Consider the following 22,134-nt stretch of genomic DNA (forward strand, 5'->3'; position numbering starts at 1 on the left):
TCAAGTTAGAACATATTTAAAAAATGAGCAGAAATCAATGACTGAGATAGAGAATAACTGTTTCAGAAACAAAGTGAAAACTGAGCTTGTTAAAAGGAGAACTGGTCATTCTTTAGGTAACTTTAATTCATAAATTAAATGTCATTTTATTAACCTACCTTAATAATGTTGTTGAGAAAAAGTGTCAAGCATAAAACTGCAAATAAATGTAATAATAGTTTCCCCAGCCTATTAAGGAAGCTTCCAGTTTTCAGATTTTTCTAGAAATGAAAACAGCTGAGTCTTAATTCTTAAATTACTTCAGAGACATTTAAGATGAGATTACTTAAGGATTTAAAACATGAGATCATGCAACATACTGGGAAAATATGTGGAAAATATCACCTACTTTTCACGAGGTTATATACTGTCTTAATGTTTGTAAATGTCTAATATAAATGTAAATGAATCCCTTAATAAGCTTCATAATGTCAGAAAACTGTCCTAGTCTCTTTTTTTAGACCTTTGCAACTAGAGTATGGAGTCTGCCAGGAGGTACTCAGGATACACTGACTGAACAAATCTTGTGGTCATTTAACCATTAATTCATGTATCACAGACGACACAGCAAATTAAAGACCTACCAGTATAATAAAAGATAAATTGTGCTCTTTATAATAGTCTTCTTATAACTGTCAGATTAACTTTACAGATCATCAAATATAATAATATCTAATAATTTTGAAGAATTAAATAGGCATGATGTTTATTTATAACTAAAGTTAGAAGGATGAATGAGAACTACTGTTTTAGATCATCAACTGAAGCCTTTTTTAAAAAAATCTTTGTGACAGCTTGTCCATGACAGGATATTTTCTTCCTAAAGCAGAAGGTAAAACAGCTTCTTGATATAAAAGTACTTATGAGAAATGTTTCTCATATGCTTATGAAAAAGAAAACAGGCCTTGTGACGTCATGTGAAGAAAAACAAATTAAATCTCATGTAACTTTAAGAGATTTGAATTCTTTAATAAAACCAAAATATCAGGTCAGTGTTTTCAAATGTGACACTCTAGGAATGTCCCCTTATTTCTGAATGTATGTATCTGGATTCTCAAAATTCTCAGAGTTAATCTAAATTCACTTAAAAATCAATACCATGATATGGAACGCTGCGGTAGGGAGTAGTGCTACTGTGTCACCAATAATAAGGCATCCAGCAACTCGAAAGACACTGGGATGAACATACGTCCCCAAGCAACAGGTTCTTCTTACTCTTGAATTCACACACCCCAGTAAAAAAGTAAAAAAGTTTTTCTTCTTCGTTTCAGGTTTAAATCAATGGCATGCATTCAAATAAGCATCTCTGGCTAATCCCTGAACTGAGATTCCAATTCTCTAAGACAAAAGTAAATGTCAAAACAAGGGGTGGCACATCAGAAGGCGTGAAAACAGAGATGCTACACCGTGCACATAAAAACAACAAACAAACAAACAAAACCAAAAACCAAACCAAAACAAAAAACCCCTAAATAATGGGTCCAGTGCTTTTCAGTGGGAATCTGGTCATACATTTTCCTTTGTATGCTGTATAAAAATAAGGCCCAAGCAACCACACAATTTAAAAAAGAGTTCGCTTAAAGGACAAAAATAATGTCCTACCTGAAGTTTTCTTGCAATTAATACTGAAAGATTAAAACTGATCAGCAATGATCCAAGAATCATAGAATTAAAAAACTGAAGAATGCACACCAAGAGCAAGCCTGTCATTTGTATGCCATACAGCCATGTCGCCTGCAACAAGCAAAGATTAGGTGGTTAAAGACTTTATCAGAAGCCTACCGCATGCTGGCACGTGGGCAACTAGCCGGCTGGATACATTTCAAGTTACAAATAAAGCAGAAAGCACACCTAGCTTCAAGCAATTCCATCTAAAAACCAAAATCATACACATACTGCTTATTTACCTTTTAATATACTGCATTTTATTTATTTATTTTTTATTTTTTTTAAATTTTTTTAACGTTTATTTATTTTTGACAGAGAGACAGAGCATAAACAGGGGAGGGGCAGAGAGAGAGGGAGACACAGAATCAGAAGCAGGCTCCAGGATCCAAGCCGTCAGCCCAGAGCCCGACGCGGGGCTCGAACTCACGGACCGTGAGATCGTGACCTGAGCTGAAGTCGGACGCTTAACCGACTGAGCCACCCAGGCGCCCCATAATATACTGCATTTTAAACCTTGTAACATTAGTTAAAGAAGAAACAAACAGATAATATGAAGTAGAGGAAGCAGACAATGGCATAAACATATTCTGGAAATGGGCAAATGCAGTCCGCAATTTCCTTCTAAATTCTCTTACAGTTACTATGTACAGAATCTTCTGGTGTTCTGTTATTTCCGAATTTTCCACACTCCAGACTCTCCTATTGCTTCCTTTTCTCTGTGTGTGCACCTGATTCCATCAGGCTGAAAAGCCCTCCTGGAGCAAGGCCTTCGACTTTCCACTTCGGGGGGTCTCTAGCAGGTGGCACAGCGCAGCAGTCAAGAACACGACTGGGGTCGGGGCGCCTGGGTGGCTCAGTGAGTTAAGCGTCTGACTTGCACTCAGGTTGTGATTTCGCAGTCGGCAGGTTCGAGCCCCACGTCGGGCTCTGTCCTGACAGCTGAGCCTGGAGCCTGTTTTGGATTCTGGGTCTCTCCCTCTCGCTCATGCTCTGTCTCTCTCTCAAAAATAAATAAACATTAAAAAAAAAAAAACCCACAACTGGGGTCAATAGCATCTGTGCTAGCTTGCGGATTCTGACATAAACCAGCTGTGTGACCTTCATGTGCTGGAACTGGTTCATGTGCAAAAGAGGGATGTTTACACCTTCCTCAGAGTTGCCGTGAGGCCTGGCGGAAGGACCGGATGTGGTACTGTTTTAAAATGCCTAGCACATAATGAGCACTCGCTAACGACAGCTCTCGGTGTGTAAGAATTGTTGACAGGTGGATACTGAAAGAAGCAAAACTCCACCAACTTGAACACAGAAAATACGCCACAAAGAAAAACTGACAGCCTCTAATAACGAGTTGATACTTTCTCTCCTCTTTGAGATTGGACAATTCCATATTCATATCGGCATATGAAAAATCCCACTTTCATTCAGCAGCAAACCAGATTTCCCTCATAGCTTTGTTTTCTTAACTTCAAAGGAAACAAACCTATAACAAGCATTTAGAAGGCAACACCTGCAACGGTTCAGTGCTTTTGCTTGGTTGTTCACAGAAATGTGGATTTTAGGATTATAAAGGCACAATATTTCATTATAGGAGATTTAGGAAAACATAAAAAAAGAAACAATAATGGATAGAAAAGTGGGCTCTAAAATCAAAATCCAACATCATTACCTACAGAAATAATATTGATTTCATAGTGGTGGTAGGATATTTCATGTGGCATTTTCCTTATTTCACATTATATTGTATCATTTTCTCACATCAATGACTGTTCTGTGAAAACTTAATTTTAAATGGTTACATAACATTCTACCATATGCCGTAATTTGTCTGCCAGTGGATCATTTGTTCCCAGCTTTTTATTATTGTTGAAGTTAATGTTATTATGGACATCCTTTTGAAAAAGTCCTCAAATCATTGTATCTGATTACACTCCTCCACCCTTATCTGCGAGGGATCTGTTCCAAGATCCCAGTGGGCTCCTGCCTAGTCGTGCCTGAAACCATGAATGCACTGAATGGATGGATACATAGTATGTTTTCTCCTGTACATGATGATAAAGTTTAACTTATAAATTAGGCACAGTAAAAGATTAACAACAGTAACCAATAATAAAATAGACCCATTGTAACAATATACTGTACAAGATTTATGGGAATGTAGTCTCAAAACATCTTCTTAAACTGCACTCACCCTTTTTCTTGTGATATGATAAAATGCCTACGTGATGAGATGAATGAAATAAGGTGAGTGATGCAGGCATGTGACATTGAATCGGGCTACTACTGTCATTCTGGCTATAGGTCAGAGGTGGATTATCTGCTTCTCACCGTGGCTGACCTCACATAACTGAAAACATGGATAAGGTTCGGGGGTGGGGAGGCTTCCGTAGCTCCTTAATTTGTTCATTGTTGTATAGCGAGCACCTAAAACAACACCCACTAGGACAGTGACACTCAATAAATATTGGAGGGACAAATGAATGAATGCATTTCCTTAGGACAGATTCCTAAAAGTACAATTACTAGATAGCGAAGGAATAGTTATTCTTTTTTAATAGCTTTATTGAGATAGAATTCACATGCCATAAAATTCACCTTTTTAAAGGGCACAATTCCTGACTTTTAGTATTAACAGTTGTGCAAACATCACCAAAATCTAATTTTAAGATATCCTCATCATCTCCCCAGTCCCCCCAAATTCCATAGCCATTAGCTGTAACTCCTTTTTTTTTTTTTGTAAGTCCTCACTCCCTTATTTCCTTCCCATCATTCCTATCCAACACCAATCTACTTTCTGCCTCTAAGGATTGGCATATTTTGACATTCCATACAAGTGGAACCACACAATATTTGTTTTTGTGTGACTGGCTTCGTAGCACAGTGTTTTTTCAAGGTTCCTTCATGTTGTAGCATGTATCAGTGCTTCATTCTAAATTTTGACGGTTGAATAATATTCCATTGTACCACATTTTGTTTACCCCATTCATCAAGTGATGGGCATTTTGGTAGTTACCTCTTTCTGGCCATTCTGAATCACGCTGCTATGAACATTCAGGTACAAATTTTTATGCGGATATAGGTTTTCATTGCTCTTGGGTATGTTACCTAGCAGTGGAATTGCTGATCGCGTGGCAACTCTATGTTTAACACGTGAGCCAGTGCTAAATTGTTTTCCAAAGAGGCTGCACCCTTCTATATATCCCTCCAGCAATGAGAGTTCTAACATCTTCACATCCTTGCCAATGCTTATCATCTGTCTTTGTTGCTGTTTTTACGTTTTAGCCATGTGAGTGGGGGTGAAAGTGTATCTTATTTTGGTTTTGACTTATTTCCCTAGTGAGTAATGATGCTGAGCATCTTTTCATGTGCTTACTGGACATTTACATATCTTCTCGAATTGTCTATCCAATCTTTTGCCCGTATTTATTATTGAAAGAGCTGAAAGAGTTCTTTATATATCCTGGAAGTGCATTATCAGATAGAGGATTTGCAAATATTCTCTCCCATTTTGTGAGCTGTCTTTTCACTTCGATGATTTGTTTTGAAACACAAAGGTTTTTAAGTTTGATGAAGTCCAATTCACCCATGTTCTTTAGTCACTCATGCTTTTGGTGCTGATCCTTGTAAGAAGGCTTGGCCTACTCCAAGGTCATGAAGAATTTTTCCTGTCTTCTCCATGTTTTATAGCTTTAGCTCTGAAAGTAGGTCTTTGCTGTACTTTGAGTTAATTATTGTATGTGGGGGGGGGGTTGGGAGGGAGGGATCTGACTTAATTCTTTCACATGTGGATATCCAGTTATTCCAGCACCATTTGCTGAAAAGATTATTCTTTCTCCATAATTATCTTGGCTCCCTTGTTGAAAATCAATTGACTGTTTATTTTTGGTGAAGACTTATTTCTGGTCTTTCAATTTTATTCCACTGATTTATGTCTGTCCTCCTACCAGTATCACACTGTCTCAATTACTGTAGCTTGGAAATAAGTTCTGAAATTGGAAAGTGTGAGTCTCCCAACTTTATTCCTCTTTTTCATGGCTGCTTCAACTATTCTGGGTCCCTTGGGTTTTCCCATGAATTTTAAGATTGGCTTGTCAATTTCTGCAAAAAAAAAAAAAAATCACCTGGGATTCTGAGAGAAATCGTGTTGAATCTGTACATCAATTTAGGAGTACTGTCATTTTAAAAAAAGTAAGCCTTCCAATCCATAAACATGAGTATCCTTCTAACTTATGTTGGTCTTTAAAACTTTCAATGTTTTGTAGCTTGCAGTGTAGAAGAAAGTTTGCAATTCTTTTGTTCAAGTTATATCAAAGTATTTTATTCTTTTTGCTGCTTTTCCTTCTAGGAAGTATTTGTATTTTTTGCTCTCTTTCCTACTGGAGTGCAAATATTTTTCTCATTATCCTCTTTAAGGATAACAAATCACTCACGAATACATTTTAAAAAAATAAAACAATTTTTTGTTTGCCTTTTTGAGTTATGGTGTTTTCTGGTGTTGCCAGTTTTTGGGTCAAATAGGCATACTTCTAGAAAAAAGAACAGTTTGTGTTACAACAAGGTTGTATGGTTTTATAAATGTAATGATATTCAAGGTTCGTAAGAAACATTGCTAGTGAGCCGCCGGAATGTAACATTGAGTAGTATTGCATATTAGAAAGTCCTAAATTATCAGTGGTAGATCTGATGTTTGTTCTCAGATTTTATTAGTCCAGTAGAGTTTAGAAACGAGGTAGCAGTAATATATTCTTTCTATGTAGAGTAACTGGAATTTTCTTCAGTGGGTCTTGCTCCTGCTCTCTATAATCATTTAAAAAAAATTTTTTTTAATGTTTATTTTTGAGACAGAGAGACAGAGCATGAGTGGGGGACAGGCAGAGAGAGAGACACACACAGAATCCGAAGCAGACTCCAGGCTCTGAGCTGTAAGCACAGAGCCCGATGCAGGACTAGAACTCACGAACTGCGAGATCGTGACCTGAGTTAAGTCAGACACTTAACTGACTGAGCCACCCAGGTGCCCCTCTCCATAATCATTTTGAATTAGCCATGGTTAACATTTGTGTAACATTCATAAAATACCAGGCAGTTTTGTTCTAAATGATTCAAATATATCAACTCACTCAAACCTAGGTGGTCCGGTTCCAGAATCTGTGCTCTTAATTAACTATGCTATAATACAGGCTAGAACAGAGATTCAAACTTTGGTATCAAAATGAGTTGAGATTGAGTTTCTAATGCTCCAAGGCCATTATGAGGTCTGGCTAGAGGTTTGTAATTTTGCTTTTGAAAGAACTAGCTTTTAAGATTTTTTTCAAAAAATAATCTCTACACCTAGCGTGGGGCTTGAACCCACAACCCCGAGATTAAGAGTTGCATACTACACCAACTGAGCCAGCCAGGCACCCCAAGAACTAGCTTTTTATTTCACGGATTTTCTCTATTGCTTTTATGTTTCAATTTCACGGATTTCTGCTTTTATTATTTTCTTCCTTTTGCTTGTCTCGGGTTTATTTTGCTCTTCTTTTTCTAATTTCTTAAGGTGGGAGCTTACTGATTTTGGATGTTTCCTCTTTTCTAATGTGATACATTTCTCTTTATTGTTGCTTTAGCTGTATCCTACAGGTTTGATATGACAAGGTTGCCTTTTGTCACTGAGTTCAGTGTCATCTCAAGGCTTTGAGACCATAGATATTGATGTTCTTTGACCCATAGGTTATTTAGAAGTGTGTTGTTTAGTTTCTAAGTATTAGAATTTTTTTTTAGCCTTTCTGTACTGATTTCTAGTTTGACTCTATTGATTCAATCCATTGGCTCTTCTGCTGTTATTGGGTGTGGTGTTCTATAAATGTTGATTACATCCTGTTCCTTGGTGGTGTTAAGTACTATATCCTTAATGATCTTCTATTTTATCAGTTGTTGAAAGAGGGGTGTTGAGGTCCTCAACTTATTTGTGGATTTGTCTAGTTCTCCTTTCGGCTGCCAGTTTTTGCTTCACATATTTTGTAGCTCTACTGTTCGGTGCACACATATTTAGGATTGCTATGTCTTCTTGGTAGATTAACCCTTTTGTTATAATAACCCTTTTGTCCTGGTAATTTTCTCTGCTCTGACACCTACTTTATCTCATATTAATATAGCTACTACTACTTTCTTTTGATTAATGTTTGCACAGTGTTATCTTTCCCAATTTCTTTTACTTTCAATCTTCTTAATGTTGTGTTTGAAATAAGTTCGTGTGCTTCTTTAACCCACTCTACCGATCTCTGTCTTTAAGTAGTTGTAGTTAGATCATTTATCTTTAATGTAATTATTGATTTGTTAGGTTGTACCTGTCATTTTGTTTTCTGTTTGCTCACTGTTTTTCATCTGTTTTCTTTTTCTTACCTTCCTGTTGGTTACTTGAACATTCTTAGAATTCCATTTTTATTTATTTATAGTATTTTTGAATTTATCTTTTTGTACAGATTTTTTAATGGTCGTTCTGGGTTATTACATTATACATTCATAACTTACCACAGTCTACTGGTGTGGCTATTTCACCAGTTTGAATCAAGTATAGAAACTTTACTTAAATCCCTTTTTTCTTCCCATTTATAACACAATTATCTTAGATATTTCCTCTACATACAATGAGAACCACATTCAACATGACAATTTTTGCTTCAGCCATCAAACATACATTAGAAAACTCAAGAGGAGATGGCAAGTCTGTTTTATTAATAGTTTTACTCTTTTGCCTTTGCTTTGTTCCTGATGTCCCAACATTTCTTCTTTATCATTTCGTGTTTCAAGAACTTCTTTTAGCCATTTTTTAGGGTAGTTCCATGAGCAACAAACTCTTTTCCTTCATCTGAGAATGTTTTCATTTCTCCCCCTTCTGTGAAGGATATTTTTTGCTGGGCATAGGATTCTGGGTTAACCATTCTTTTCTTTCAGCACCATTGTTTCTGATGAGAAACCTGCTGTCACTCAACTTAGTTTTCCCCTTTGGATAAGTATTGTTTTTCTCTGCTTTTAAGATTTCTTATTTATTTATTTATTTATTTATTTATTTAATGTTATTTTATCTTTTTATTTATTTTTATTTTTTTAAAGTAAGCTTCATGCCCAGTGTGGAACCCAATGCTGGGCTTGAACTAATGACTCTGAGATCAAGACCTGAGCTGAGACCAAGAGTTGGATGCTTAACTGACTCTGCCACTCAGACACCCCTCTTTATCTTTAGTCTTCAGAAGTTTGATTGTTATGTGTCTTGGCATGTATTTGTTTGGGTTTATCCTATTTGACATTAGCTCAGCTTCTTGATTCTGTAAGTTTCCATCTTTTGTGAAATTTGGGAAATTCTCAAACACCTTCAAAAAGTACTTTTTCAAAATACTTTTTTTCAGTCTTAACTCGATCTCTCCTTTGGGGATTTTGATTCGAAGAATATTAGAGTTTTTGTTATAGTCCCACAGGAACCTGAGGCTGCTCTTTTTTTTTTTTTCCCACTCTATTTTCTCTTGTTCAAATTAGGTAATTTCTAACCTGTTCTATCTTCAAGTTCACTGGTTCTTTCTTCTTAAAAAATTTTTTTTTAATGTTTATTTTTTTTTTTAAGAGACAGGGATAGACAGAGCATGAGCAGGGGAGGGGCAGAGAGAGAGACACACACAGAATCTGAAGTAGGCTTTAGGCTCTGAGCTGTCAGCACAGAACCTGATGTGGGGCTCGAATCCACGAGCTATGAGATCATGAACTGAGCCGAAGTCGGGCGCTTAACCAACTGAGCCACCCAAGGGCCCCTCATTGGTTCTTTCTTCTGACCACTCCATTTTGCTGTTGGGCCCATCTACTGAGTTTTTAAATTTTCATTACTGGAGTTTTTCAGCAAAAATATTTCTTATTTGCTCCTTATTTGTATCTTCTGTATGTTGTGAGTTTATATTTTTCATTTGTTTCAAGTGTTTGTATGTGCTCAATGAAAATTTTTTATAATGGCTGCTTTAAATTCCTCGTGAGATAATCCAACTTCTGTGTGTTGGTGTTGGGATCTGGTGATTGTTTCTTTTCACTCAAGAGAGATTTTCCCAGTTCTTAGTATAAGAAGTGATCTTCAATTGCACTGTATTATGTTACTGGACTCTGGATCTTATTTAAGTTTCTGTACCAGGAGGCGTCCTCTGTGCCATGCCAGTGGGGGAAGAAGGATGCAGTCTCATTATTTCCAGATGGGGTTAGATCTAGGTTTTCCACTTGGCCTCTGCTGACTTTTGGGAGACAGGGGAGAGGGGTGTCTCATGGCTGGGAGACAATGAAACTTCAGGCTCCCTACAAGGCTTCTGCTGATACCATCCCGGCTGGGAAGGGAAGGGATGCCTCCATACTGCTCCTCACATGGCCCTTCACTGACACTGTTGGGGGTCGGGGGGAGGGTGAAGGGAGCCAAGGAGGTTTGTTACTTTAAACAAAAATGTTTTTTTCACGTTTATATATTTGAGAGAGAGAGAGAGAGTGGGAGCACAAGTTGGGGAGGAACAGAGATAGAAGGAGAGAGAGAGAATCCCAAGCAGTGTCTGCACTGTCAGCACAGAGCTTGATGTGGAGCTTAAACTCACAAACGGTGAGATCATGAACCGAACAGAAATCAAGAGTCAGACGTCCAACCGACCGAGCCACCCACGTGCCCCAAGGCTTATGGTGGTTAAAAGTCTGGCTTCCCTGTTGGTCTTTTCCGACACCATCCTGTCAGGGAGAGGAAGGGATATGTCACTACTACTGGATGAAGGGAAGGGATATCTCACTAACCACTGGATGTGGCCCTCACTGACGCTTCTGGGAGACAGTGAAAGCGCTGCCTCCCCAATAGATTTCTTCTGACATAGCCCCAGCAGAAAGTGAGGACTATCTTGTTACAGCTGGGCGAGGGCGGAAGTCCAGCTTCCCCACTGAACTTCTGCCGATGGAGGTGGGAGTGAAGCTTTTTCCGTGGTGTTTGGCTAAGTACACAATCAATGTCTAAAGGTTTTCTATCTTGCTAGAGATATCCCGCCTCCCCTTTTCTGGTCCTTTGGCTTATCTTGGGACTTCTGATGGAGTCCATTGGGGTTTCCTGGTTGCTGACTTTTCCAGCACCTACTCTGGGATACATGAGGCAAAAGGAAAATCCAAGGACCCCACTGCCACGTTCTTCTTCCAGTCGCCGGGGCTCTAAGCAGCCTGCTTTCTTTTCTTCGCCCCTTAAAATCTTCTCATGTTGCTTTGATATATATTGTCCAGGGCTTTTAGTTGTACTTAGTGGGAGGAATAGAGAGGAGTGCATTTACTCCATCTTGTCTGGAACCACATGGAGTACTTTAAAATTTCTTCTTAGGTAGTGATCATTAATGCGTCTTGTTGTTTTCACAATGGGTTAATAAAACTTTATCAGCCTCCATATTCTTGGGCTTTAATATAAAAAAGTATATGCTTTATAATACCATCTACTGTTCTGCTCTATAGTTTCAAAGCCTATACACATTTCTAAGTGAAACTTGAGCTTTTGATGGTTAGAGAGTTTCTTTCTTTCCATCGACCATGAAAAGATGACACACACTGAAGAGGCTACTCTTTCTTGTCACCACATCAGGCTCTGAATCTGCATTACCTTTTTCTCTCCCAACTATTCTGACTCTCCCATTTTGGCATGATTAGAGATCAGTGATTCCAATTTATAAAGACACTGAGGCTGCAAGAAGTTAAACCACTTGCCAAAATTTAAAGAGCTAGTTATTTTCATACTTGATAAAAGCAGCTTGGTTTTGCAACTCAGGATTCTTTCCTTACTAAGCTGCCCCTCCTTAAATTTTCATACTTACAATGACCACCACTAACACTGACACAGTTTCTTTTTAAAAAAATTTTTTTTTCAACGTTTATTTATTTTTGGGACAGAGAGAGACAGAGCATGAACGGGGGAGGGGCAGAGAGAGAGGGAGACACAGAATCGGAAACAGGCTCCAGGCTCCGAGCCATCAGCCCAGAGCCTGACGCGGGGCTCGAACTCACGGACTGTGAGATCGTGACCTGGCTGAAGTCGGACGCTTAACCGACTGTGCCACCCAGGCGCCCCAGACACTGACACAGTTTCAATGATAAAAGTTTAGCAAAGTTTAGAACCAAATCAGACATAAATGAACTGTTATTCTTTGGTTTTGTGTGTGTGTGCACGCGCACACGTCAAAACTGTGTCAAAACTGTATCTTTTATTCTGTTTTCTAGTTTAAAAGAAAACAGAAAAAGAAACACGTGTTCTTTACAGAAAAATTAAAAAGATGTAAAGGACAAAAGGAATTTAAGAACATCAATCACACAGCTGATTGCTAATACTTGGATGTATATCTTTCCAGAAACCTTTCTCACTTTCCCTATATGTGTTTTACTTTTAAAAACCAGATAGGGAAAATAAAGGTTATGTAATACTCTGTTGCACTAATATACCATATTTATTTAACAATATTCTATTGCCATTGACTTAGACTGTTTCCAGCTAGGGTTTTCTTATTACGGCACAACTTAAATGGACATGGCTGATTATTTCCTAAGGATAAATCTCTAGAAGTGAAAGTGTCAGTGAAAGGGAAAGCACATTTTTAGGCTTTTCTGTGAAATTACACTACAGAAAAATTTTATGTATTTGTTTTCAAAATAGCTCAACGTATTTTTTTTTATATGAAAATGTACAGAGTTCTTTTAAAAAGTACTTGCTGGAAAGGGAGGAAACGTGGTATTACATACAAAGAGAGAAAGGCAGACCAGCTGGCCTAGGAATGCGGCCCAGGAGGGACAGAGGCACCAGGCACCCCTTCCCCGGAGCCTACAGGTCACCATGACCAAAGTACACAGGTTACAAAACAGGAAAAGCAAATATAAACAGACTCACTTCACTTGTACACGAGGCTTTTTGAGGCACGTGGAGCTCTATAACCATGATTTAGTATCACGTACACGTACTTTCCACACTCAAACCCTGCTTTACCTTTGCTCCACCGACTTGCTTTCCCTCCTGTATTTTACCTTCATAACCTGCCCCCTCACACTCCATCCAAATTCTACTCTTCTCATTTGTGGCCCGGCCCTAGCCTCCCATTTCTGTGGAAACTTTCTGGCCTGAAAAGAACCTTCTTCTACACTTCAGCACTCCCTATTACTGCAAATTAACATTACAGACATACAGACATCTAGTTGTTCTAGCTGTCTCTATCTTTATATCCCAGGCTGTAGCAACACCCTTGTGGATGGGACAATGTCTTACGTGGGTGGTGACGCCCAGTTGTGCCTATCCTGTCCTAGCTGCCTAGGACAATGTCCACTTGCTGGCTGGCTTTAATGTTTCCTAATTCAATTCAGTCAGTCTCTAAAGACCGTTGGTCTCTCTGGACGTGGAATAAATGAACACGACTCTTCTGTATTCAACTCTATTGCTGCCTTAGACTTGGAGAGAATATTTTATTACACTGGGAGAATACTTAGTTACTGTTACTTTACTAATGATGAACAAATTTTAAAACATACACAATACATTAAAACACATTTCTGCACGTGAAAAACGCCTTGCAATTAAATAATAGCGGCACATACCACCGTCACACATGGTGAGACAAACAACGGCTTCCTTAAAATTGCCGTTTCCTATGTGACCTCTGGCCAGGCAGCAGGGATTCCCACGCTTGTTAAACGTCACTATGAGAATTTTACGAAGTACCACAGAAAGGTGTCGCCTACCCACTGATTTCCTTGGGGGGAAAAGGCAGTATATCATAAGACATTTTACAAGCGCTAGCTTCTATTTTAAAATTTAAGTCATCTCTACAAAGGACAATTGATCGAGACCGAATAAAAGTTAAGCTGGTCAAACAAGGCTGCACAGATTACTCAACTTCAGTTGGCCACAGCAGATTTATACTGTAGCTAAGAAGCAGCTTCAACTTCACTGCTCAGCATGTGCACCTCTGGAGCTCGCGCTATGACCTACGGCGCTAAATGACGACTGCCCCACCGAAAGGAGAAAGCGCGGCTCACCTTCGCTGCCGGCAGCATGTCCAGGGAGTCCAGTGTGAACAGCACTAATGCTTGCATCAGCATCATAAACTGATTAAATTGCCATGTCAGACTAAAGAGAAAAGTTGATACGAAAATGGCAAGAAGTGTCAGCCTCTGTGAAAAGAAAACCTGAGTATAATTTACATGTCTCTAGGAAGAAAAAGCCTTGCAGATAAGTTTTCTCAAAAGCAGCCAATGTCTATATAAACCAAATAGAAAAACCATAAACTGTTGCTCTGAAAACCCTTGCACTTGTTATTTGAGCTCTAACTGTCCTAAAGTGACACTGTGCACGGAAACATCCACGCAAGGAACGTGTACACTGTGCACGGAAAGAGTTACATAAGGAACGTGTACACTGTGCACGGAAACATTCACGTAAGGAACGTGTACACTGTGCACGGAAATAGTTACATAAGGAACGTGTACACTGTGCACAGAAATATCCACATAAGGAATATGTACACTGTGCATAGAAACATTCATGTAAGGAACGTGTACACTGTGCATGGGAACATCCACGCAAGGAACGTGTACACTGTGCACGGAAAGAGTTACATAAGGAACGTGTACACTGTGCACGGAAATATCCACATAAGGAACGTGTACACTGTGCATGGAAACATCCACGCAAGGAACGTGTACACTGTGAACAGAAATAGTTACATAAGGAACGTGTACACCGTGCATGGAAATATCCACATAAGGAACGTGTACACTGTGCATAGAAACATCCACATAAGGAATGTGTACACTGTGCATAGAAACATCCACATAGGGAACGTGTACCCCACAGTCTTATGGAGGCGCTAATGCTCTAACTCACATCTCAAGAGCAACAGCTTCAGGACTCTGACAGTTTCGCAGACATTGTGTGTGGGTTTGCTGCAGCTATTTAAGGGCAGATTATGTAGAGTACATTTTTAACATCAAAAAGGAAAACATTTTCTTTGCAAAGTAGGAGAGGGCTCAGGAAGAGGAAACTTCGTTCAACTCAAGTTAAAAACTGGTCACGGAATAAGAACTATTCCCGTGCAGTGCGACACTATGCATGTCACATCTTTCGAAGTTTCTGAGACAAAACTGGAGAATTAAAAATATATATAAAATTTATATAAAGTATTATAAAAACTTACCTCAGAAAGAGGCTGTAAGTTTGGTCTCAGGAAATATGTAATTGCTGCTATCTGAATTGCAAAGAATGGCAGAGCCCAATTCTCTCTCAAGGGGATGGTAAACTCAACTCTTGTAGTATCTATCCTGCACAGAGAAAACACAAATGGCCAAAGGAATCATTTTTACTATAATTAGCTGAAAGCTTTCCTAAAGGGAAAGATATAGGACATTAACTATACTTAGATTCTGGTTGTCAGTTCTCGACAGTCATGATATGTCCTCATCATTATCATCCCTGTAATACCAAGTTGCACTGGGAAAATGTAAGGAACCTGTCCCCAGGTATGCAGCTAGCTAAGTGGTGGAACTGGGGTCCAATCCACGGTGGTGATTCCAAACCCCATGGTTAACTGTCTCGCACGTTTATTTCCTTCCAACTTCATTAGTGCAAACTGGCATTGTTTTGCATTCTCCCTCTCCGTGTTTCTCTAGTGCTTAAATCTGAATCTTAAATTTGTCACTGGTAATAATTTTTGAAAGAGCCTCTTGTCCCTCTGGAACAGAAACCGCCAGAGGGCAAGTACAGTTGAGCCTTCACCTTTAGTTACCCAGTACCAAAAGCATCCCCACACATACTGGGCACTCAATACATGTCTTTTATTTACTTTAATAGAACAACAAATTTGCCTTTCATTTACTCGTAGCAGGAATAATATGTTAAAATGTTAAGACGCAGTATACTCTTGGGTGTTTTCATACCCTGCATTTGAATTCTGACCGAGACTTAGCTGGGTGTATGTGTCTATGACTTTATCAGTATATAAAAAGACACAATTTTGTAAGTAATATGTGTGTTTGTGTGTGTGTGTGTGTGTGTGTGTGTGTGTGTGTAAGCTTAACCTTTTAAGCTTTAATTTTCTCATCTCTAAAATGTTAATAGTATCTACCCTACAGGGTTGTTAAAAGAATATAAATAAAGCATTTTGTAAAGTGGTTGGCATACAGTAAGCACTCAATAAGGTTATATTAAAAAGTAATTTGCTTAGGATTATAAAGTAAAATCAATATTAGAACTTGTGCTCAAGTTTTAAGACTCGTACTGAACATTGGTGTTGCTACTGTAGACCAGGAAATTAATCAATACATCTTGACTATGTTTTTTAAAAACTGCTATTTAGTGCTCTCGTATTTAGAATGATAGATATTAACTAAGTAACATAAGAACTTCCCTGCATCTGAACAGTCCTTTATGCTTTGTTAATTATGAGCGACACACAGCCCTATTAAGGTTAACAGTAAAGATATCATTAAACGTCTTTAAGAGATGAGATATGTGGCCGGAGAAATATTGATCACACATCAAACTGTAGTACGCATGGAATTATCATGGTGATTCTCCTGACCTATAATTCAATGTTCTGTTCCTCAACTGGAAATCTACATAAGAAGAACTTTCTACCTTGCTAAAGAAGACAAGTACACAGCACTACGTAAACCAAAGAGAAAATACTCCTACATAAACAAACGTGGCAGAACAACTTCCTTTGAACTGGAAATGAGGTAACTGTGTTTTAACCTACGTCTTCAAAAGGGAGATGGGAAAACGGATTCCAACTCACCTATTCGTGACATACCAGAAAGCTGCCAGCAGTCCTGACAGCCACGTGCCACTAAGGAGCCAGCTGGTTATGTAAAGGGCTGTGACATAGATCGCCTGCAGTCCAAACAAGGTGTAAATATAAAAATAAACTGGCTCCAAATATTTCTGAAGAAAGGAACAAGAAAAAATATTTGTTACGGAAGCCCTAATCCTTTTCACTGTCACTTAAAAAATATGATAGCAGAGGGGTGCCTGGCTGGCTCAGTCAACAGAGCAATGTGACTTTTTTTTTTAATTTATTTTTTTGATGTTTATTTATTTGAGAGAGAGAGAGAGAGAATGAATATCCCAAGCAGGCTCTGTGATGTCAGCATTGGAGCCTGACGTGGGGCTCAATCTCATGAACCGTGAGATCATGACCTGAGCCAAAAGCAAGAGCTGGCCACTTAACCGACTGAGCCGCCCAGATGCCCCAGAGCATGTTGACTCTTAATCTCAGGGTCACAAGTTTAAGCCCTAAATTGGACGTGGAGCCTACTTAAAAAAAAATTGAAAAAATACATGACACTGGAAATGTAATATTTGGAATCTTGGTGTTAATTACAAGCAATAAACATACATCATCAGTCCTTTTTGTGCAAAAGTGTGTGGGCAGGCAGCCTTTCTTCCCCCCAGCAGAGTAGAAGAGGGAAAGGAGCCCTCGAGGGCTCTGGCTTCATTCTTTAGACAAACTGTACGTCTACCTTTGCCCAGGATTGCCTTATTCACACGAAGCGGTCATTGTGATTTGCTAATTTCCAGTTTTTAAATTTCAAGGATAACTGAGGAGTGACTAATTACACGTTTCTAAATGAAAATATGTACCAGTCTCTAGACTGCACACATATATGATAAGCCAGGAAGTATCTACGTAAAAAATACCTTATAAAAACAAGTAAAAAGCAAAGTTCACAACATATCTGGAGAACACTGGGATACTGTTGCTTTTTTACCAAGCCAGCTGAATATCAGAATAACATATGTGAAAGTTTCAACTTAAGAGAGCAGATTTTGACTTTCATGTGATATTAACAATTCAGTGTCACAGAACATAACATACCTGTATGGGTAGAACTCTATATAAAATACTGAGAAAAACTTCTTGGTAAATATTCATTCGTTGGAGAAGGTTAATTGTCTTCATAGACTCAGTTTTGTTATCATATATTAAGCCATGAAAACCTAAGGTTGATATTTGAAAGATCAGGAAAAAATAATTATAAATTATTCATTCATTTAAAACCATCCATAGATTCTTTAGTGTGTGCCAGAGAATGTGCTAGGCATTGGGGATATAACAGTAAGCCAAAAACACAGTCCCACCCTCAAAGAGCTTACTGTATATTAGATGGACATTTACATGTTTACACAAACATAGGTAAATTATAATTCTCGTGCATACAATGAAAAAGAAAAGCTCCTATGTTCTGTTATAATAATGTAGGCAAGAGGATTTTATATCCCTGCTCTGTCCTCCTGCCATGAGGCCTACAATACCTCTTTTGGGGGTGTAAGTAGCCTCCCCCGCTTCCCTGGGATAGGTTTGGCCATTTGACTTGCTCTGACCAATGGCATATGTGAGAGGATGTGACATCTTTTAATAAAAGATGATGCATGTTTCCACCAGCAGTGTGGCTATTTCCCTCTGTCATGACAACAGCAGGTTCCAAACGGGGGCTGGATAATAAAAGCAAGAGATAAACCTGTTGTTGCAGAATTCTATGGCTATATCGAGGTCATATACCACTGCAACCAAGCTGAGTAATTAATAGAAGGCATGAAGAGATAGTTCATAGAAGAAAATATGCATATAGTCCTTACACATATGAAAAGACGCTCAACCTTGCTCCTACTGTAAGTGCAAATTAACACTACACTGAGATACCATTTCTCACCTATCAGCTTGGAAAAAAAATTCAGTCTGACAACAGGGGCACCTGGGTGGCTCAGTCGTTTTAAGCGTCTGACTCTTGATCTCGGCTCAGGTCCTGATCTCACGATTTGCAAGATGGAGCCCTGCACTGGGTCCTGTTTGGGATTCTCTCTCTCCGGCTCTCTCTCCCCCTCCCCGGCACGCTCTTTCTCAAAAAAAAAACTTAAAAAAAGAAGTCTGACGACATACTCAGTGTGGTTCTAAGGAAGTAAGGTCTCTCATACGCTACAGTTGGGAAAACAATTTTAGCACCACCAAGCAAAATTACATGTGCATTTACCTTTTGATCTGGCCTAGAAATCAGTCCTAAAGACAGACTGGCAAAAACACAAAAGAACACAGGCCTCAGATCATTCCTGCAGTGCCCTCTTTAAAAGCAAAAGATCAGAAGCAACCAGATGTCCATCAGCAGGAGGTGTTCTGGACTGAACTGTATCCCTCCAAATTTCTGTATTAAGGCCCAATCCCAATGCGTATTTGGATAGGGTCTATAAGGAGGTAATGAAGGTTAAGAGACGTCATAAAGATAGGGCCATAATATGATAGGACTGGTGTCCTCAGAAGAGGAACAGACAAGAGAGAGCTCTTTTGCTTTCTCTGTGCACACATACAGGGGAAAGGCCAAGTGAGGACACGGCAAGAAGGTGGCCATCTACAAGCCAGGAAGAGAGGCTTTACCAGAAACCAACCCTGGCAGTACCTTGATCTTGGACTTCAGCCTTCAGACCTGAGAGAAAATCAATTTGTGTTGTTTAAGCCACCTGGTCTGTTATGGCAGTCTTGCCAGACCAACAGAGGCGTGCTACAGACTGTGTGTGTCCCACCAGAACTCATAAGCTGAAGCCCTAACCCCTAACGTGATGGTATTTGGAGGTGTGGCCTTTGGGAGGTAATTAGGGTTAGACAAGGTCATGACAGTGGGGCCCTCGTGACGGGACTAGTGACCTTGTGGGAAGAGACACCAGAGCTGGCTCTCTGTCTCTGTCTTCCACGTGAGGGTGCAGCGAGAGGTGGCTAACCGCAAGCCAAGAAGAGACCCTTCACCAGAACCAGGATTGGAACTCTAACCTCAGACTTCCTGCTTCCAGAACTCTAGGAAGCTAAATTAGTTTTTTTAAGCCACCCAGTCCATGGTATTTTGTTATGGCAGCCTGAGCAGATGAAGACAAGAAAGCTACCTGAATAAACTATGGTTATCCACACAAACGGAGTACTATGCAATTACAAAAAGAATTAGGAGTATCTTCATGTTATATTATAGCGTGATCAAGATTTTTGACAAATGAAAAGCAAAAAAAGGAGAACAGTATATACAGTAATAAACGAGATATATGAATATATAAAGTATTTGTTTATATTAAAAATACTGAGACTAGGGGAAAAATACTGATAGTAGAATAAAACAAAATCTAAAAAAAATGGTTACTTAAAGAGTGTAGAAGGAAATAAGATGGAAGGGGTGGGGGGGGGGAGGACACCTCCCTGAATGCTCCCTGTTTTACTGTTTGACTTTGGAACCATGTAAAATAAACTTTTTTTAGAAGTATGAAAAACCAAAATAAAATTTTTTTACAAAACAATCCTGGAAAAAACAAAAGAAATATAAAACAAACCTATTAAGTTGGTGGCTTGGTCACACAGAAAGAACTCTTTCCAATGACAGAGGAACGTGAAAAAAATTGTATATATATACACACACAGACATACACACGTAGTTGGTTTTATCTTAAGGACAAAAAGAACTACGAAGACAGCCTGAATTGTTTTCAGGTAATCATATTAGAAGCAACATAATTACTACTGCACTGAAAGTATTGTTGTGTGTGTGTGTGTGTGTGTGTGTGTGTGTGTGTATACACACTGTGTGTATATGCATAGTTGTACACAACAGCTAAATGATAATGTTAATATTGTAAGAAACCAAAATTTTCAACTTAAGAAGAGATACAAATATAAAATCAAAAAAAGTAAAAACCCTGTTATACTAACTTTGAACTGACAATAACTATATTCCTGTTTTCTCCTAGGAAAAAAAATTCACATCTCCTGCCTCTTCTCACTAAAAAGGACTGGAAACAAGGACCAATCTAGTAGTAAAAAGTATCCCTACCATCGATCCAAACTGTGGGCTCTAAATAGCCACTAAAGAGAACTGAGTTCCTTGGAGAAATGGTGGATCCTAGGTCAGGGTGGAGATACACAAAGTGGATAAGAAATATCTTGTCATGCCAAAAAGCGAGGGAGTTTTCAACGACTCCTGGAATCATGTCAAAAAGACAGCAGCCAATCTGAAGGGCATCCCGCTGACCAAAGATTGGACAATTTAAATAAGAAGAATAATGCAAAAGATCGAAACACATCAAAGATGTTAAAAACCCATGCTTTCTGATGATATATAAAAGGCAAAACCTTTAGCGGATGCAAGAGGGCAACTCATGCTAAAACACAGGGAAAGGAGCAATCCAACCTTTTCTTTAAGAACTGAAATTCCGAGTTACCAAACAGTTGATGAGAAATCATTGTTCTCTAGAGACGAATTCCCTCTGATAATGACAGAAGGAATTATAGAATTCAAATATTACTGTCCTTAGGAAGTTAATGGCTTTAGGTAATGGTCACCAATGGTGCTAACCCATCAGAGGAAAGGCTAAATGAGAACTTAGTATTGGATCAGTCGAAACCCTAAAAGAGATGGTGCACATTATGTGCCCCACTGTGGAAGTGGGCACCACGTGTTTGACAGAACCTAGACCTGAGCACGCCTCCAGACCCAACTACCAATTCATAGGAGATACAGGCAACAGAGAATCATGAAATGACACCACGGGGCTCCTGCAATATCCAGAAAGTGAAAAACTATCAGACAGATGAATCTGGGGTTTCAACAAAAAATTACAAGAAAAAAAGATGGAAAGAAACCTACAGATTAAAGGAAACAAGGAGACAGAGCAAATGACTGCAATGTGTGGACTTTATTTGGATCTCAAAAACTGTATTAAAAATCTGCAAGACAATCAGGAAAATGAGAACACTGACTGGGTATTTGATAGTAAGAAATTTCCCAATTGTTTAAGTGTGATAATGGTAACATGGTAATACTTATGAAAGGGGTTGCCACCCTTTAAAGAAATACACTGATATATTTACAAATGCGGAATATGACGTCTTGGGGTTTTTCCAAAATAATCCAGCCTGAAGATGGCGGGTAGAGAGGAGACAAGATTGGTCATGAGTTGGTAACTGCGGTAGCTGGTGACAGACAGGTGGAAATCCATCAGAGGAGTCTCTCTACCCTTTTATATGTTTGGAATTTTCTAGAAGGAAGATCTTAACAAATGACTTAGACGAAATGAAACAGAGGAACCAATGAGTTTGTGGTGATAGAAAATACTCATATTTACCTTTAAGAGCAACTCTGAACTTTAACACTATTGGTATTTTCACAGTTGGGGCCTGATAATTCTTTGTTCTAGGGACATTGTAGGATGTTTAGCAATATCTGTCGCAGTTCCGTCCATTCCAGTAGCACGATCTTCCCAATCTACCCCAGCTGTCACAACCAAAAATGTATCTGCATGTTTCAGATGTCTCCTAGGGACACAACTGACCCTCCATAAGAACCACCACTTTAGAGGATGCTAGAGAAGCAAATCACAACTTTGAGAACTCACTGACTCATTTT

The 22,134-nt window shown here is 38.9% G+C and overlaps 1 protein-coding gene across 6 annotated transcripts in view; it reads right to left on the reverse strand.

Annotated features, from left to right (window-relative positions):
- DPY19L3 (dpy-19 like C-mannosyltransferase 3) overlaps positions 1 to 22,134 on the reverse strand; it is a 77,521-nt gene that overhangs the window by 26,757 nt on the left and 28,630 nt on the right. For 3 of the 6 annotated variants that reach the window (XM_047078325.1, XM_047078322.1, XM_047078327.1), the window contains 6 exons: positions 17,580 to 17,701; positions 16,500 to 16,645; positions 14,901 to 15,024; positions 13,744 to 13,878; positions 1,642 to 1,773; positions 159 to 260 (listed from right to left, as the gene is read on the reverse strand). In XM_047078325.1, the coding sequence (XP_046934281.1) occupies positions 159 to 260; positions 1,642 to 1,773; positions 13,744 to 13,878; positions 14,901 to 15,024; positions 16,500 to 16,645; positions 17,580 to 17,701 (761 nt within the window). The remainder of the gene's footprint in view (positions 1 to 158; positions 261 to 1,641; positions 1,774 to 13,743; positions 13,879 to 14,900; positions 15,025 to 16,499; positions 16,646 to 17,579; positions 17,702 to 22,134) is intronic. The other 3 variants (XM_047078323.1, XM_047078324.1, XM_047078326.1) reach the window with 3 other exon arrangements.

Source organism: Lynx rufus, unplaced genomic scaffold (genome assembly GCF_022079265.1).
Source record: "Lynx rufus isolate CCGP_SWC_20201006 ecotype Redwood Valley unplaced genomic scaffold, mLynRuf1.p SCAF_16, whole genome shotgun sequence".
In the NCBI taxonomy this organism is placed as follows: domain Eukaryota; kingdom Metazoa; phylum Chordata; class Mammalia; order Carnivora; family Felidae; genus Lynx; species Lynx rufus.